Raw genomic sequence first — 18,982 nt, forward strand, 5'->3', positions numbered from 1 at the left:
TAATCTGATAATCATCAAAATAAACATAGTTGTAATCCAAAGCAGGAAGGTAGCTTTGATTGTATAATCCAAACAACAATAATCCAATAATTATTTTTTCCCCAAATTTCTTTGAATTCCTTTGCTAAAAAGGAAGCCAGGAAAGGGGGAGGGAAATGGCTGCATTAGGAGTCTGGCAGCCAGCCTGGGAAAAAAAAATTCTTTTTTGAGTGCTAATGATAAAATGTCACCATTTTCTTAGCTTAACTCCTGGTTTAGGTGTCTAAGAGTTATTTAAAATACCACAAATTCCAGAGCAAGACAGGAAAACCTCCTGTCAACAGAGGGATGTAACTCCACCCTCCTGGTCATAACGTCCTATTAAAAACAGCAGATTAATTTTTGCGGAATGTTGTGTCTGCGCAAAACTGTGGACTTGGCTTTACATGACAACAGATAAATACAGACCAAAGAGGATCTTAGGCAATCAACTTTTATTCCCTCTCTGCCAATGAGGCCAAGTGACCCAGCTAAGCTCCCCTTTTCCTTCTTCAGTTGTGGCTGCATCTTTCTCTCAATACTTGGCCCCTAAACAGGGACCTAAAAATTTTCCTTGGTGCCAAGCCAGGATCAAGCCAAGACTTGCCTCTGACGTAGTCTGAGCAGACAGATAGCCGTCCTTTTTCCCTTCCCCTTCTCTTCACCACACCCTGATATCTCCTTCCTGGATCTTTTCCCCCTGTCTCAGGATTCCTATCCAAGAGGGGCAAAGAAGAGTTGAAGTCACCAGTCAGAGCCCGTATGGCTTCCTTCCTGAAGCCCCTTCCCCCAGATCCTTGCAGGCTGAGAATTGGGTGCATGAATCTGCAGCACAGGGCAGAGGCAAGCAGGCAGTTGTGAACCATGCGTACTAACCAGATTATGAAATACACTCTCTTTACCTCCTGCTACCTCTTCTGGGTGAGTCAAAAGGGGGAATATTTGGCAGTGCTGGGATATGCATTGGCTTTACCAGGGAAAACTACCGGTTTCCAGGAAGGCTGCGTAGCAGAGATGGTGTCACAAAGGCCCTATAACCCATCTTGTATCTTAAACTCTGGGAATGCTGGGTGAGTCAGATTCTTCCTCCTTAGCCAAACTGTTAATGTTCAGGGTAGGCCTCTGGACAAATAAGAAATTGGATGTGCCTTTGTGTTTCCTCCTTCAAAGGTAGCCAGTGGGCTCATGGTGGCTGTTGGAATTTACGCCAGGCTCTCAAAGGAAGCAGGTGAGTGGCCTGACCCTATATAGCAGGGGTCTTCAAACTTGGCAACTTTAAGACTTGTGGACTTCAACTCCCAGAATTCCTCAGCCAGCCTTGGCTGGCTGAGGAATTCTGGGAGTTGAAGTCCACAAGTCTTAAAGTTGCCAAGTTTGAAGACCCCTGCTATACAGAATTTACTGGGATGCAGTCCGCGTTAGGTGGAAGATGAGAAATCTGGGCTTGTCCTCATGGTCATGTTAACATGCTATTCTCCAGGTCTTGAGGCAACAAACTGGTATAACTTGCACTGTCCCAACAGTTCAGCTCTATTCTGTCTCAGGAATGAGGCTGGCAAGTGGTGTTGACCTTACAAATTTATGAGAAACAGATGTGATGGTCTGTGAGAATGTCCTTGAGAGACAGGAGGAGGAGAGCAATCTAGGCACCGGTCAGATAAGAGGTAGCTTACCCCACAGAAGGAATGGAGGCATGACAGATGTCTCAGAAGAGACTCTCCATCGTTTTGTGGACTGTGAAGGCAAGGCAAGTGGGGGGAACAGATATACTTTGAGACTTGTAAGATTCTTTACTTAACCTTACAAAAGGTAATTAGGGTTCCTGGTTGATGGTTCTTATCTTGATTGTCTCTAAGGACTCATGTAAGTTAGGAAAAGTAATGGATGGTATCTTCTGGCTTTGCTTCCTCATGCATCAAGTTTCATTTGCTGGTGAGAAAACCAATCATCAATTAATCTCCTTAACTGGGGAAGGGGACTGGAACTTCCAGTCCCCTGATTTCTGACCTGGTGCCTTAACCACTAAACCAGACTGGCTCTCAGAATATAATGAGAGAGGAGGAAGAGTTCTCACAGTGAACCAAGATGGCAGTCCAAGTTTCAAAATGGGATAAGAAGGAAAAGGAGATCAGCCTATGAACCAACCCAACAACAAAGTCATATTTGCAGACTAGAACTTCTGGTTATTAATTTCTTAATTGATTTACTTATTTATTTAATAAATAGATTGTCATCCTCAGATTCTTCCCTCAGCCCCACTCTCCAATGCTTCAGCTCCTCTGCTTGGCCTATGTTGTTGTGCTGGACCAGTATGTAAATCTGGCCAGACCATATATTTAGCTTAGAAAACTGTGTGTAGAGCAAGTAGCATTTTAAGGGTTAAAGTGCTGTCTCCTTAAGAGATGGCTTCTGGGAAATGTAGTTATATGGTTATATCTGTGTTCTAATTGGTCAGTTCTGTGTCTTAATTAGCCACTGGGAGCAACTTCAATGTTTTATGATAGGATTTCCTGGCTACCTGTGTAGTACAGCCACGAGACCCTTTGCTCCACACAAATATGGGGTTAATCTACCTTTAATTTTTTACACCACAAGAACGGACAGATTATGATACGTGCCTCAGAAGAACTCTTCTTAACTGTGAGTTATTGTTTAGAGATTCCTGAAGAATAAATAATCTGAATATTAATCCGTTTTTGGATTTAATCTGTCTGTGACAAACAGGAATAAAGCAAAGCTCTTGTTTGGATCAGAACAGTTGTCCTACTATTGAGGTTGTTCATGGAACTTTTAAAATAGTGTCTCCATCTTTCGCCAGGTGCTGTGGACTCCTTGTTGGCTGATCCCTCCATAATTCTTTTAGCAGTGGGCACCCTGATTTTCTGCATCACCTTTATGGGCTGCTTGGGAGCCCTACGGGACCTCACACTAATGCTGAAAATGGTACGTTAAAAAGGATTTTCCCTTTCCCATCCATCAGCCAGCTTTAGTGAGCAATGAGGAATTCTTCTCCATCTCTTTGATGGTAGTAGATCCTCCCACAGCAGGTACCGCTTTCATTTCATGCTTGTCAGCATCCTTTTGGTGCATCTGGCTGGCCCAGTTATGAACAAAGGATGCTAAACTGTATGGACACCTTCTAGAACAGGGGTTCTCAACCTTGGCAATTTTAAGACTTGTGAACTTCAACTCCTAGAATTCTGGGAGTTGAAGTCCACAAGTCTTAAAGTTGCCAAGGTTGAGAACCCCTGTTCTAGAAGGAGCTTTTCCTACAAGAAGCTCCTCAAAGGATTGGCACATATTGAAAAAGGGATATATAGCTCAATTCTCCATCAGTTTGGATTCAGACTCTAGAGAACAGGTGTGTGCTTGTTTGTCTATGATGAAACATATACTCTATGCAAATCCAGATTGAGACAGATGGGTGTTTTTCATCAGTGTGTAAATTGCATTCTGCAGCTGCTGACCTTTTTTTTTTCCTTTTCCCTTTTTCTTTCTTTTATTCATTTTGCTTTCTAGTTTGCCTGGATCTTGCTCATCATTTTCATTCTGCAAGTGGTGGCTGCAGTTTTAGGCTTCATCTTCTCTGGCATGGTAAAACAAACAAACAAACAAGCTTGACCTACCAACTTCATCAGCGGTAGTCAAAGTGGGCAAGATATTCCAGTGACAATCCTCCAGGCCTGTCTTGGTTTTCAAGTAGGCCATAGAAGGGTTTTCCTCATTGGCCCAAGATTTGTCTCAGCATTCCCTGTGACAAAAAACTCCCTCCATTTACATCCCCCAGGTGATGGAAAAAGCCACATTTTTGATGGGCCAGGCCATTTCCCGCTATCGTGACAACCTTGATTTACAGAACCTCATCAACTACATTCAGAAGAAGGTAACGGGTTCTGAATTTGCCCTGGTTTCCAACATTATGCAGAAGTTCTGGTTCCAGGGCCTTAGTACTCTGCCTTCCTCAGCTTTATGCAGGCTCTGTACAGAAGCACTGATGTTCTTTTTCACACTTCATAGAGGAAGAACAATTATCTGATCTGCAAAACTGGCCCATAGGTAATCCCTGAGTTATGACCAAAATTTCCATTGCTAAACAAGGTGGTTGTTAAGTGAGTCTTGCCCAACTTTACAACCTTTTTGCCACCATTGTTAAGCAAATCCCTGCAATTGTTAAGTGAGTTACACTTAACAACTGGTGTCTCCCATTGACTTTGCCATCTGGGAAGGTCACAAGTGGCCATCATGTGACCTTGGGATGATGCAACTATTGTAAACACATGTCAGTTGCCCAGCAGCCAATTTTTGATCATGGAACCCATGGGAATGCTGTGATGTTCATAAGTCACTTTTTTTTAGTGCTGTTGTAACTTCGAACAGTTACTAAACAAATGGTGTAATGGGCTATTTCTACTAATTTGGAATTGTTTTAAAAAAGATTCAGATATTATTGCTAGACATTGCCCTGTGTTTTTTGTGTTACTCTTTTGTTCTAGTCCAAATGTGTGATTCCTTTAAATGTAAAGTTAAATTGCAGCACCTGCCTGTTCAGTATGGCTTAACAAAAAGAACATTGAAACTTTAAATGGGCTACAATCCCTGCTGCTTGCCACATCCAGTTCTTTTATTGATTCATTTTGAGCACAACAGCATTAGAGTTTCTTTAAGGTGCAGTTAGGAGGCCCTTCAAGGAAGTAATAACCTTGCTTTGATGCTGAAAAGAGCACCATAAAAGAGCAGAACCCCCAAGATGTTATTAATTAATTTTGTAGGGGATCTTTTTGTAATGGAATATTTGTGAATCAATATTTTATTTTGTAGGATATCAGCCATGGTGGTAGGCATTATCAGATAACAGAATGCTGTATCAAGTTGCCATTTTGAATACCATTTTAATTCTGCCTCCAGCTTGTTATGGAAGAGCTACATTACTACTAAAAATGTGTGTTAAATATGCATATAACTGAAAAAAAAAATCTCTCTAAGGTAAATTGAGGTACAATTTGATTTCCCTAAAGCAGAAACTCTGTAGACGGAAGGCAGAACAAGACTGTTAATGTTATGGATGGTCACACAGTCAGTCAGATGTTTAGACTGGATTTGGCAATTTTGTCTGCCTATCAAGTCCTTCCCAAAGCCCTGGGATAAGCAGATGTTGTTATTTAATTGTATTAAGGCTAAGCTGTTCCAAGCAAAACTATCTTTTACAATTAACCGATGGTGATTTTGTCAATGCTGATGATGCTCAAGTGGTGTTCCAGAGGTTTTGGGATTGCACCAACGTGCCTATTCACTTTGTTTCCTTTCACCACAGTCATTCTACCCCTGATTTTGCAGGTCTTTGTAGTTCGTAATCTTCTCAAGTTCTTTCTCTTCTATTCTGGTCCTACTGCCATGTCCACCATCCAGACTTTTTTATATTATTATTGATCATTGCACAGTTAGCCAGATGTTCAGACTGGATTTGGCATTTTTGTCTACCTATCGAGTCCTTACCAAGGACCTGGGATAGGCAGATGTGGATGTTTGGTGGTATTACAGATATCATTGCAGGATGGAAGCAGTTCCTAGTAAGGCCACTTTTTGCAATTGACTAATGGCAAATTTGTCAATGCCAATGGTGTTCAAGTGGTGCTCCAGTTATTTTGGGATTGCACCCAAGGCGCCTATTACTATTGGTACTACCCTTGCTTGCCTTTGCCACAGTCTTTCTATTTCTATTTGTAAGTCTTTGTATTTTGTTATCTTCTCCAGTTCTTTCTCATCTATTCTGCTGTCTCCAGGCACTGCCACGCCCACTATCCAGACTTTTTTGTCTTTCTTATCGGCAATTGTTAAGTCCGGGATGTTATGTTGCAGGAGCTTGTCTGTTTTTTTTATTATTAATAATAATAATAATAATATTGTTGTTGTTGTTGTTATTCCTCTACTCAACTTCACCCATAAGCTGCTGAAGCAGGCTGTCCTTATGGGACATTTCTCTGTGATTTCATGTATCCAATTAGTTCCCTTGGCATTTGGTTTTGTTTCTCTCTCCTCCCCAGTTCAAGTGCTGTGGGGTTCACTCATACAAGGACTGGTCCCAGAATATTTATTTTGACTGCCAAGACACCAATCCCAGTCTGGAGCGTTGTGCGGTGCCTTTCTCTTGCTGTCTGCAAGACAAAGAGGTAAGAGAAAAGGAAATTCAAATATTCAGTTCTGAGGTAAGTAGGAGAAGGAACAGTACTTTAAGTCACTGTGGCAATAAGACTGGGGATACAGTATAAAATTCAAGGTCTTTACTAGGCCATTTATTTCTAAAATGTAGATGCTGCTGTTCAGAAGCCAAACAGGGATGGTGGGACAATTTATTAAAAAGTAAAAATTTTAACAAATCAAAGTCTAGACCTCCAATTTATGAAAATAGCAGATTACAAGAATTAACTTTAAACAAAGATTTGCAAAGTTATTGTGGAGCTTTTGTTATTTATTTTGAAAAAGAGAGCCCCCTCCCCCCAGTTTTACAAAGCACTGCTACAACAATTAGCTTTTATTCACAAATCAGAATTTGAGGAAGCATTATAGGTGGACAGCAACATTATTCTACTCTCTCAGACCTCTAGCAGCTTGATTAGAAATTTATTCCTAACTTTTGCGGCTGATGCTAATACAAATTTATGTGGATAATTTTATCATAAAATTTCCCAAAATCTGGGGGATGATAAGCAGGGTTAGTTTGTCCTTACTCTATCCTAATATTATGAAGCAAGACTGCTGTTTTGTTCATCATAGCTAGCAGATTGAACAGCTTAACAGAGCATCATATGAAGAGATTGTAGGAATAGAATTGTGTTAGTCCATAGTAGCAACACCTCACCCACCTTTTCTGGTACAGATAGTCCTCAACTTATAACCATTCACTTAGTGATTGTTCAAAGTGATAGCGGCAGTGAAAAAGGTGATTCACAATTGATAATCACACTTACAACTGTCACAGCATCCCCATGGTCACGTGATCAAACTTCAGGTGCTTGGCAATCAGTATGTTTTTATGTCATGTGATCGCCATATGCGACTTTCCTAGCCAGCTTCTGACATGCAAATTTGATGGGGAATGCAGGATTTACTGAATGATCGCCTGATTCAACTGCAGTGATTCGCTTAACAACCGTAGCAAAAAGTTCGTAAAATTGGGCACGACTTATTTAACAACTGCCTGGCTTAGTCACAGACGTTCTGGTCCCAATTGTAGATCATAGGGCAAGGACTACCTGCAGTTTATTCAAAGGTTCTGGAGTCAGAATTTCTGCATTTAATTGGAAATTAGGACAAATTCGGAACCTGCTATCTTATACTAGATCTTATACTTCTCTGTGGGCACGTGGATGATTGCCCAAGTCCTAGGCCTTCAGCTGGGTGTTATAAACCCTTTTTGCTTTAGGCTTCCGCTGCCGTGTGCAAAAAAAAAAGGTTCAATCAATCAATCAATCAATTTCAACTTCTCCCGGGAAAAAAAAGATCTCGCAAAGTTGGAATTGATTGGTTGAACTTTTTATTCCCACCCAGTCTGCTGTTACCACTGCAGCCATGCTCACCCAATTTGCCATCCCCACCCAATGGGCCATATCCACCCAATTGGCCACACCCACCCAATTGGCTATGCCCACCTGGCACCCGATATACATAAGTGGATTTTGGGTTGCAGTTTGGGCACTCGGTCTCTAAAAGGTTTGCCATCACTGTATTAGATCAATAAAGTGCTACAAATAAAGATGGTCACCACAGTGGAAGATGGTCTGGAGCTCACGAAAGCTTATGCTTTTTAATAAAATGTTTTACTCATAAAAAGTCCTACCAAACTCCTGATTTTTTTCCCCCATGTAAGGAGATGCAGTAATTTACTTTTCAGTATTGGATGCTGAAGAGCAAAGAACAGCCGATATCTCATATTTGCTCTTTGACATCTTGTCAGTGGTCAATCACTCTTAGAGACTATGGGCCCTCGGTGGTTTGACCCTGCACTTCTCTTAATGTTCTCAACTTATTCTAGGTTATGCTAAACACCATGTGTGGCTATGGGACACAGAATCTTAAAGGCTGGCAAGCAGAGAACTTGGTGTACACAGAGGGCTGCCTAGAGAAGATTGTCCACTGGGGACGGAGCAACCTGTTGCTGATGGCTGGGCTGGCATTTGGATTGTTGGTCTTGGAGGTAAGGCACTAGGGCTGGAGGAGATCTGATCAGCCTGGAATAAGACTGGGAGGATTTGAAGAATTTAATCAGCTCAGAAGAACCCCCAAACTCAATGGATGGAAATTAATCAACCTAGAACGAAGGAGAAATTTCCTGACAGTAAGAACAATTAATCAGTGGAACAACCTGTCTCCAGAGGTTGTGGGTACTCCAACCCTGGAGGTTTTGAAGAAGAGATTGGAAAGTCACTTGTCTGAAATGGTAGAGGGCTTCATGCCTAAGCAGGGGGTTGGACTAGAAGACCTCCAAGGTCCCTTCCAATTCTGTTATTCTATGTCCAGAGGTAGTTACCGTGATGACATGTGCAGGGTGTCATCACAAGCTCATCCCCTCCCTTTTGTACTTGTGCCCAGTGTCAGACATAAGTGCATATGACACTTGTCTTCCTCAGCCTTCTCTCTATGGAAGCCTATGCTCAAATTAAGGAAAACCCCCCCCCCCATTTCTATGCAACATTGAAGTCTTTACATCCCCTTCTTGGGTTATATTGCTGAACTTTCTCTGTTTCCTTCCAGGTTGTTGTCTTTCTTCTGGCAGTGATGCTCATTTATCAGATTGATTTCATCATCCAGAAGCGCAGAAGCACCAAGACAAGGAGGAGGCAGAGTTTCCCTGAGAAGTGAGAAAGAAGGCAGCAAGGGATGGAAGGGAGCTGTGAATCAGCTTTCCTGAACCCAATAGCCTTTGGATGCATGAAACTACGTACTGAAACTGCCAGGATTCCCATGTTGCCTCAGAATTCTGGGGCTTACAGTCCCAATACACCTGATGGCCACCTGATTGTAAAAGTCTGCTATAAATATGCCATTTTCATGCATCAGTTACAGGAACAGGGTTTTTTTTTTTATCCCAAATTCACACTCTGGGTTTGAAATATTTGTTGTTTTAATATTGCGGCTTATATGGATTGAAGAAACAAATAGCCTGGTCATAGAGGTTCAGTTAGAGTGATTGCCTCCAAAGGGAACCATACTCTGGGTGCCCTCCTAGTGGGCACATGGACACACATAGTCTTCCAACATCCAACAAATACAGATTATGAGGAAAATACTGGGAAAAGAGGTTGGGGAGTCAGCCATTCTAGGTAGACGAAACTAAGAAACCAATGCCATAGAGCAGGGGTAGGCAACCTTGGCTCTTTTATGACTCCTGGACTTCAACTCCCAGAATTCCTGAGCCAGTGTGCTGGACCAGTATGTAGCCATCTTGTCAGAGTGTATGTCTGGTTTAGGCACTAAGAAGTGTGCTGTTATAGCAATTAGCATTTGAGGGGTTACAAGCTGCCTCCTTAAGAGATGGACTTCTGGAAAATGTACAGTAGTTTAGTTGTTACATGGTTATATCTGTGTTCTAATTGGCCACTGGGAGGATCTTGTGTCTTTATTACCAGACATACTGTTAGGTGCCAGTTTTTATTAGCTTTCTCCATGACTCCTAGCCATGAGGCTGAGCTGGCAGCATGTAATGTTTATGTGGAATGGGGAAATCCATTATTCTTTTACGTGTGAAATGGGTCCAGATTACAATCTATATTCTGGAAGAACTTCTACAATAACGGTGAGTTAATGTCTTGAGGATACCTGGAATAAAGTAATTTGTATGACTTATCCACTGAGTTTATTCTGCCCATTTCAAGTGGAATCCAGCAACCTTCTCTGCATGAGACTTGTGGACTTCAGCCATGCTGGCTCAGGAATTCTGGGAGTTGAAGTCCACGAGTCATAAAAGAGCTAAGGTTGCCTACCCCTGTCATAGAGTGAGGACTATTTTTATTGTAAGGCTATACAAGTAGTCTCCTCTTACATCCGATTGTTTAGCAACCATTCAAAGTTACAATGGATACCTCAAAAGTTACTTATGTCCTGGTTCCAAAGTTGTGAGGGTTGAATAGTCCCATAATCACATTTTGGGTGCTTGGCAATTAGTTCACCTTTTTGGCCAGCTGCAGCATTCTGCAGTCATATGACTGTGATTTAAGACAGTTTTTACTGATTTCTGGCTTTTGGGGCAAGTTTCCGACAAAAATGCCCTTAGGAATACATCAATTCACTTAACAACTATGGCATTCATTTAATGACCACTGCAAAAAGAAGCCATAAAGTCAGGTCAAGTCACATGAGTGCCTTGACTTATAATTGTCCTGAATTATGACAGAAATTCCAGGCTCCATTACGGTCATAAGTTGAGGATTACCTGTAATAATAGAATCTTACAAGTCTGAATGTGCTTCCTCATTTTATATTCACTAAGGAGAGGTTTCCCTGAGATATTTTCTCAAGTTATTTTCTTGGTCTAGGCTCAAACCCCACCGATCTGACCATTAACAGAATAACGGAGTTGGAAGGGACCTTGGAGGTCTTCTAGTCCAACTTCCTGCTCAAGCAGGAAACCCTATGCCATTTCAGACAAATGGTTGTCTAATCTCTTCTTACTTGGTAGCAGTTCCTCCTCAAGGCCATTCCTTCTTTTCTCTACAGATGGGGAAAAGAGAAAAAATAACCCTTACTCTCCCCACCCATAAAAGATTAAGCCTAATGCTATAATTCGTTATGAAATACAATAAAAACTTTCAAAAACAATGGTGATTAATTCATTTATTAAGGGTGTGATGTCACTTCCTATCCTTGTGATTTTTACCAGCTCTTCCACCAATTTCAGGTGAGCAACCAGTTAGTTTATTAGTTCAGCAAATGAGTAGATAACCTGTGCCCCATTGGGTGACTGTTTCAGAGATATTTCCTTACTTAAACAGGGAAACAGAATGACCAAGGGCAGGCAAAAAAGAGTGGGAGCAGGAGTGACTTCCAAATTCCTGCCAGCTTCCTTAATGAGTTTCCTTATAATAGTAATAATAATAATAATAATAATAATAATAATAATAATAATAATAATAATAATAATAATAAAGTTGGAAGGGACCTTGGAGGTCATCTAGTCCAACCCCCTGCTCAGGCAGGAAACCCTATACCATTTCAGACAAATGGCTGTCCAGTCTCTTCTTAAAAACTTCCAGTGTTGGAGCATTCACCGCTTCTGGAGGCAGGTTGTTCCACTGGTTAATTGTTCTAACTGTCAGGAAGTTTCTCCTTAGTTCTAGGTTGCTTCTCTCCTTGAATAGTTTCCATCCGTTGCTTCTTGTCCTGCCTTCAGGCGCCTTGGAGAATAGCTTGACTCCCTCTTCTTTGTGGCAGCCCCTGAGATATTGGAACATTGCTATCATGTCCCCCCCTCGTCCTTCTCTTCATTAAACTAGACATACCCGATTCCAGCAATCGTTCTTTATATGTTTTAGCCTCCAGTCCCCTAATCATCTTTATTGCTCTTCTCTGTACTCTTTCTAGAGTCTCAACATCTTTTTTACATTGTGACGAAAACTAGATGCAGTATTCCAAGTGCGGCCTTACCAAGGCATTGTAAAGTGGTATTAATGTAAGGTTTTCCACTTAACCTCACAATTGCCCCAGCATTACTCAGGAATTTAAAAGAGCCAAAGAAACTCCTGAGCCGAGGTTTCAGCAAGCAAACAACTTTTATTTTGATCAAAACCGAGTTGGGTGACCCCATCTCTCTTCGTGGCTGGTAGAGAGATGAAGGCAACAACCAGAAAAGATGTCTTCCACCTTTTATACCTTTTCAGAACAAAGAGATCAGGTCTTGGTACCAGGCATAAGATGGCACAAAAAAACAATTCCTAGATGATGACTCATACACAGCAACCCAGGCTCCATCCGTAACTCCTTTTCCCCCTCCCCTTACTGTGCTCTTTTCATATAAGCAATCACCTATACTTAAAGCATGAAGCCCTTACTTTTCCAATATATATATAAAGCATCTGATCAAGCAATTAACTACAAAATAATGATTACAAAATAACAAAACAATGATTACATGATAACACTATATGTATCAATATAAAATGGTTACTATATATATAATAAATCCTAATGTCAAACTTAAACATACTAAAATCATAAGCACAATAAAATCCTTTCATTAACACTTCACGTGATCTTGATTCTATCCCTCTGTTAAAGCAGCCCAGCACTGTGTTGGCTTTTTTGGTAGCTGCAGCACATTGCTGGCTCATATTTAGGTGATTGTCCACTAGGACTCTGAGGTCCCTCTCACAGTTACTACTATTGAGCAAGATACCCCTATACTATATCTGTACATTTGGTTTTTCTTGCCTAAATGTAGAACCTTTCTTTTTCACCATTGAACTTCATTTTGTTAGATAGTGCCCAGTATTCAAGTCTGTCCAGATCTTTCTGTATCTTAAGCCTGTCTTCTGGAGTGTTGGCTATTCCTGCCAGCTTGGTGTCGTCTGCAAATTTGATGAGTTCCCCATCTATCCCCTTGTCCAGATTGTTGATGAAGATGTTGAAGAGCCCTGTGGGAATCTGACAAGGAGCATTGAAAAATCTTCCCTTCTCTTCCTTGCAAGTTAGGTAAGTAGCTGCTGCTGGATGGAAGGGAGACTGAGGGATTGCAAGACTGCCTGGACAACTATCACAGAATGTTGAAAATGAAGATCATGTGACCACAGCAGCAGTCAGTAACACTGAAGCAGCCACTTCTTCTTCTTCTCGTGCCATATCCGTTATCGGATGTTGGCAATCATGTTGACGATCCTGTTTTTATCAGCAGCCGCATGAAAAAGTGCTGCTGAGTTTTGTCCAAACTAGTCCCTTAGATTCTGAAGCCATGATGTTCTTCTTCTGCCTGGACCTTTCCCAAATTTCATTCTCTCAGGAGTTATGGATGTGTAATTTTGGGAAATTATTGTAAATTAGCTCATTTGAGATACCTTGATTCAAAAATTGTTGCCCTATGATGCACCGTTTTGCCTGAGACGAGAATTTTAGTAATATATAGATGAAGTCCACAGGCATATAGTTATGAATTCTCTGGCAATGGATCCATGTTGAAGCTCCTTGGCAGTTCTGTGTTAAGAGTATCTGGGCAAGAGTCCTTTCTGGACATTTTAATTCCTGATCTTCCATCCCTTTCCAAAGGAAAACCTTATGTTAGAAGAGAAGGAAAAAGCTAATTTTTAATGAGGAGAAAGCTGTTTTCCCGAAACCTAAAATATATTGTAAAAGGAGGAGCTGAATTTTAGGACCCTCTTGTTTATGGGAAAGTCAGCATGGTATAGTGGTTAGGAATAGGAAATTGAGAGTTCCAGCCCTGTTTTAGCACAAAGCCAGCTGGGTGACCTTAAGCCAATCACTCTCAGTCCTAGAAAGGAAGCAATGGCAAACCATTTCTGAAAAACCTTGCCAAGGAAGCTGCTGGGAGCAAGTTCAGGTAGTTGCCAAGAATCAATACTGACTCGAGGACAGTACACAAACACACTTGTTTGTGGAGTCCCAGGCCAATGCCCATGGGTCAAGTCCAAGTTGTGCCATTATCTGCTGCCCCTGCAGCATAAACAGTCACAAGCTTGCATCAGTCATGCAGAATAAGGGTATCTGATCCATCTTGGTTGCAGAGGTTTTCCCAGGTGAGTCTCAATTGATGGCGTCTCACTGTGCATTCTGGGACTCTCACTTGTTCACAAACAGCAGTAGTTATGGCAATCTGTTCCCAGCAGAGCCAATCGTTTTCTCCCTGGGCCTTCTTGGCAGTTGGGTTTAAGTTTTTCTGAAGCATGTGAAGTTTTGCTCATGTTGATTGGTGGTGTCTGAAGAAAACTTTGCTCCTTGTGAAAGAAGAAAGCAGCCAGTTGCCAACTCAAGCAGAACTCAGCATAAGCCACCAGATGGATCCCCTCCAAGACCTTCTTCAGGGGAAGTGGGGTTCGTTCCGAAGCCGTTGGCCTCCCAACCTCCTCAGAATCTTCTTGAGTTCAACACCAGGTAACTAAGCTTTTAATGGGACTGGGAAAAGGAAGGGAAACTAGAATGAACAGCATGCTTCATCTCCCCTGATTTGATTTGATCTGTAGGAAATGCAGAAAGCAGAAGGGATCTGGTAGCATTGAGCTCAACCTAGTTCCTGAAAGCTTATTGCTGTTAATAAAAGTTGTTGTGGGTTTTCAAACGCCTTGTGATTTGGGGCTACCATAATCAACATGGCTTTCCTCCACCTAGAAGGTCTGCAGATAATGTGAGTGCAGGCTGGAGATAGGTAATGCTATGAATGTCACTATCTGCAGAGATAATGAAGTAAATTTATCCTGACTGAGCACACTATAACATTTTAAATGCTAAGCAACTTAATTTAAAATGTAAATCAGTTGTCTATTTTAGCTGATTCAACCAATCTGCATATGGTTGCAGAAGATTGCATGTATTATCTCTGAATCATGAAGCCCGTTTTTCTTTTTGTTATTTTAAGTCAAGGTATCAGGAAAAGCATTTTGTTCTGGTGTGTGTGTAAAAGAAAGTAGGTGACTGCAAGTATTGTACTTATAAGCATTTGCATTTTTATAGTTTTAATTATCTGCCCAATTCAGGAGACATTTACTCAATGGAATGGTTTAAAACGGGTAGCCAACCTTGTGAACTTCAATTCCCAGAATTCCCCAGCAAACATGGCTAATTGAGGAATTCTGGGAGTTGAAGTCCACATCTTAAAGTGACCAAGGTTGGACACACCTGGTTTGAACTGAATTACGTCAGTTATCACTTGGGCATTGCCACCCAATCACATCACAAAATCAGCCATGTAAATCAGGGCTTTTCAACCTTTTCACCCATTGTACCAATTTTAGGATATGGCAATATCCGAGTACCACGAGTTGCCTAGCAAGGTGTCAAAAACTTGATGACCCCCCCCAAAAAAGAAGAAAAAAAGTGATAAAGTACAGGTAGTCCTCGACTTAAAACAGTAGGCTTAGTGACTGTTCGAAGTTACAATGGCACTGAAAAAAGTGCCCCCAAGCCACAGCTGAGCAAGACACCTGCCTGCCCGCCCGGCCACGCTCTTCCTCCTGTCGAGGCTTTCATTGTTGTGAGCATTTCTGTTGAGGATTGGCAGCGGGGGTGGTGTGGGGTGGTGTTTGGTTTTTATTCCCCCGTCTGCTGGGTGGTTGCAGCAGGTTTTGGTCACTTCACATGACCCTGGGACACTGTGACCGTCATAAATATGAATCAATTGCCAAGCATCTGAATGTAAATCACAAGACCCTGGAGATGCTGCAACATTCCAGCTGATCGGCGCTTCTTCTGGGCTGGAGCCTGGCACTGATCCTGGCGCTTCTGCTGAGCCCTGACAGCCCTGCAGCTCCAGCCATCTCTCGCTCAGGCTTGTACTGCCACCGGTTCAGCTCATTCCCCTCCCCCGCTACCACTTTTCTATGATGGTCGTGTACCACCTGCCAGGTGCCAATGTACCATAGGTGGTACCCGTACCACTGGTTGAAAAGCCCTGATGTAGATAAAGCAGGGAAAACTGTCATCATTTTTGCAACATAGGAGGAGAGATCAGGGAAGGAAAGAGAAATTAGCTTGGCTAAAGTGAACAGGGTTGTTTATGGCAGAGGCAAGATGGATTGACAAGGTGGACTTTACATTTTCCCCAGTGCTAACAGATATACCCTGGGAATCTAGGGGGTAGCTATACTCAATCTCTTCCTCTTCCCACAATCCATCTCTGGACTGTGCTGTCTCTTGTCCCTCCTTGCAATGTGTTTCCTCCTTCCTGGGAACCTGCTATGGTACATCATCTCACCTCCCCCTTCATACAGGGAGAGCACAACTTACAACCATTCATTTGGTGATGATTCAAAGTTACAAAGGCACTGAAAAAAGTGACTTATGACTCTTTTTCACATTTATGACCATTGCAGCATCTCCATGATCATCTGATCAAAATTTGGATGCTTGGCAACTGGCTCATATTTATGATGGTTGCAGTGTCCCGAGGGTCATGTGATCAGCTTTTGCAATCTTCTGACAAACATAATCAATGGGGAAGCCAGATTCATTTAACAATTGTGTTACTAACAATTACAAGTGATTCATTTAACAGCTGTGGCAAGAAAGATCGTAAAATGAGCCAAAACTCATTTAACAAATGTCTCATTTAGCAACAAAAATGTTGGGCTCAATTGTAGTCGTAAGTTGAGCACTACTTGTACATTCTTTTCTTTTCTTTAATTAAATTTTTTTATTAAAATTACAATATAACCCACCCAAAGCCCCCCCCTCTCCCTCCCCAACTTCCCAGAGCTGAGTACAGGATTACAAATATGATAATCATAATCTAACTAACATTAACCAACTATATAAATAACCAAGTCCATAATGCACTTTAACTCTCTTTTCTTAACAATACTTCATATTCATGTTCATGGAGGAAAGCAATGCAAGTCAGTATTGTGATGTTCCAAATAAACCACAGATATTAATTTACCAGACTTAAGCTTCATTAAGGGGAATCCTTAGCCAATAGCCATACATTTTGTATCCTTATATGTCTCCCAAGTATCTCCAAAACTGCACCTGTTTCTAGGCACTATATAAAATATAAATTTCAGCCTATTCTTGTTTGCCAGATCTAGCGTCTTCCCATTCCTCCCTTGAACCTGAATTGCTATGTTCTCTTAAAGACTGAAAATGTTAATGAATTAATTTGCACATTGCTCCAGCCAGCTGGCCCTAGAACTTGACAATATTGTATTGAGATGATGATTCAGTAAGCAGCTGGCTTCCATGAATGTACTATGCACAATTCCAAGTGCCAAGATCTGTCTATGGAAAATTCCAGCTTGACAAAGGAAGAGAAATAACAACCCACAAAATTTGTCTTAGTTTATCCAAGCAGTGAAACTAAAACAATCACAGAAGGAGCTATATGGTATGAGAATGCTAATGGATGATTAATGATGGAAAAGTGACTGTACCTGAAAAAAAAATCAAGATTAAATCATTAAACAATGGATGGGAACTAATCAAGGGGAGAGCAACCTAGAAATAAGGAGACATTTCCTGACAGTGATACCAATTAACCAGCGAAGCGGTTTCCCTCCAGCAGTTATGGGTGCTCCATCACTGGAGACTTTTAATAAGAGATTGGACAACCATTTGTCTGAAATGGTATAGGCTCTCCTGTCTGAGCAGGGGGTTGGACTAGTTTTGTTATTCTGTTATTACCATTTTCAGGATTATATAATAAGGGATAGGGAAGCTTTCTAATGTGAGAAATTGGATTGCCATTGCTAATCAGATGGGCAAGATGGAAAAATAATCCAGTGGGGTACAACTCAACTTTATTTTAATCCCTAATGTGATATTAGTGTTGGAATGTTAAATAAGTCCTAGTAGAAAGTTTTTCCTGTTTTCAAGGATCAGTTCTAAGTCACTTTTTTCAGTGCCATTGTGACTTTGAATAGATATGTATGTGTGTGTGTGTGTGTGAGAGAGAGAGAGAATAACTTTATTGTCACTTTAAATATATACTAGTCAGCATACATTAAAATGAAATTTCATTGCATTCAGCTCTCAAAGAATAACCACCTCCAATATGCACTACATGACAAAAATTATGCATATACCCACCTACCCACACATATATGATACAGAGAAACAACACAGTCTAGTTTGGATGTACCGCACCCTTGTATAACACGCTCTGGCATGCGAGTTCCATGCTTACGGCAAACAAAGTCAATGCTGGGAGCAACTGCCTCCCAGCAGCCTTCTGACTCTGGTAAACAAATCAGCATAAGCACCAGCATGACAGCAAGACAAGGGAAGTGAAGGCAGGTTTTAAACACCCCGCCGTTTCTCTGCGCCAATCAGCTGTTCGGCAGAGTGCCGAACAGCTGAGCCGGCAAATCCAGAAGTTCGGCTGTCCAGAAGATCTTGCCCCCTCCCCCTCCCATTAGTGTCAAGCCCACAGGGGCTTACATCTGCACCAGGCGGCATGGCAGCGGCAGATAAAGAACCCACACAGGCATGCCCTGGGCTGCGGAGGTTACCATTATTTTTTCGTGTATAAGATGCTGCACTTGTATAAGACACACCTGATTTTTGAACAGGGTGTTTGCAGGAAAAAATAGCGTCTTATAAATGGAAAAATACGGTATACATCTACCTGGTGAAAAAAAAGAATCCTGTGAATTTAGAAGACAGATGGCACAAGGAACAAAGCAATTGCAGAATCTAGAAGTTCTGCTATAAATATTTCGAAACCTCCTCCCAGAGGAGAGCAACAGAAACAGACCGTGAAGTGGGTGTGTGTGCTTGTAATGGTCATTAAAGAATGGTCATTAAATGAAAGATTATAAATCAAGGACTACCTGTCCTGGGAATCCCTGATGTAATTCAGATATTGCTAGGTTGATTATATCCTGGCAGAAAAGTGGTATGTCTTTCAGATGCTCCCACCCCGCAAAATTGCAGTCTTAGGAGGCTAATGAAATGTATTGTTCTTACTGCTATGAGACAAATAACTTTAGGGTGCTGATTATGAATAACCATTGGCATTGTTTCCAGTGATGGGATTCAGCCAGTTCGCATCAGTTTGGCAGAACCAGTAGCTAATTTTTTGTTGCCCAGGCCCAGAATGGACTTCTGGAAGTGGCGTCCATACAGAGAACCGGTTGTTCACATATTTGAATCCCATCACTGATTGTTTCTCACCCTTCTTGCTAAGGAGGGTGAGAACTAAGGAGAACTAAGGAGAAACTTCCTGACAGTTAGAACAATTAGCCAGTGGAACAACCTGCCTCCAGAAGCGGTGAACACTCCAACACTGGAAGTTTTTAAGAAGAAACTGAACAGC

General features: G+C 41.6%; 2 protein-coding genes across 16 annotated transcripts in view; both read left to right on the forward strand.

Moving 5' to 3' along the window:
* The first annotated feature begins 506 nt into the window (after positions 1-506).
* Positions 507-10,830, forward strand: LOC120305974 (tetraspanin-33-like). 5 transcript variants are annotated; one of them, XM_039338464.1, is made up of 8 exons: positions 507-939; positions 1,189-1,246; positions 2,837-2,961; positions 3,538-3,612; positions 3,806-3,901; positions 6,060-6,185; positions 8,048-8,209; positions 8,767-10,830. In XM_039338464.1, the coding sequence occupies exons 1-8, from the start codon at positions 883-885 to the stop codon at positions 8,872-8,874; spliced, it is 807 nt and encodes a 268-aa protein (XP_039194398.1). In that variant the 5' UTR covers positions 507-882; the 3' UTR covers positions 8,875-10,830. The 5 variants fall into 5 exon arrangements, with proteins under 5 accessions (XP_039194398.1, XP_039194399.1, XP_039194401.1 ...); XM_039338465.1 differs by having other exon boundaries at positions 509-1,088; positions 1,193-1,246; XM_039338467.1 differs by having other exon boundaries at positions 510-939; positions 1,193-1,246.
* A 3,093-nt stretch (positions 10,831-13,923) lies between these two features.
* Positions 13,924-18,982, forward strand: part of NWD1 (NACHT and WD repeat domain containing 1) — a 33,185-nt gene continuing 28,126 nt past the window's right edge. For all 11 annotated transcript variants that reach the window (XM_039338471.1, XM_039338469.1, XM_039338470.1 and 8 more), the window contains exon 1: positions 13,924-14,109. In XM_039338471.1, the coding sequence (XP_039194405.1) occupies positions 14,013-14,109 (97 nt within the window). In that variant the 5' untranslated portion in view covers positions 13,924-14,012. The remainder of the gene's footprint in view (positions 14,110-18,982) is intronic.

Source organism: Crotalus tigris, unplaced genomic scaffold (genome assembly GCF_016545835.1).
Source record: "Crotalus tigris isolate CLP2741 ecotype Arizona unplaced genomic scaffold, ASM1654583v1 scf7180000017701.1507938, whole genome shotgun sequence".
NCBI classification, from domain to species: domain Eukaryota; kingdom Metazoa; phylum Chordata; class Lepidosauria; order Squamata; family Viperidae; genus Crotalus; species Crotalus tigris.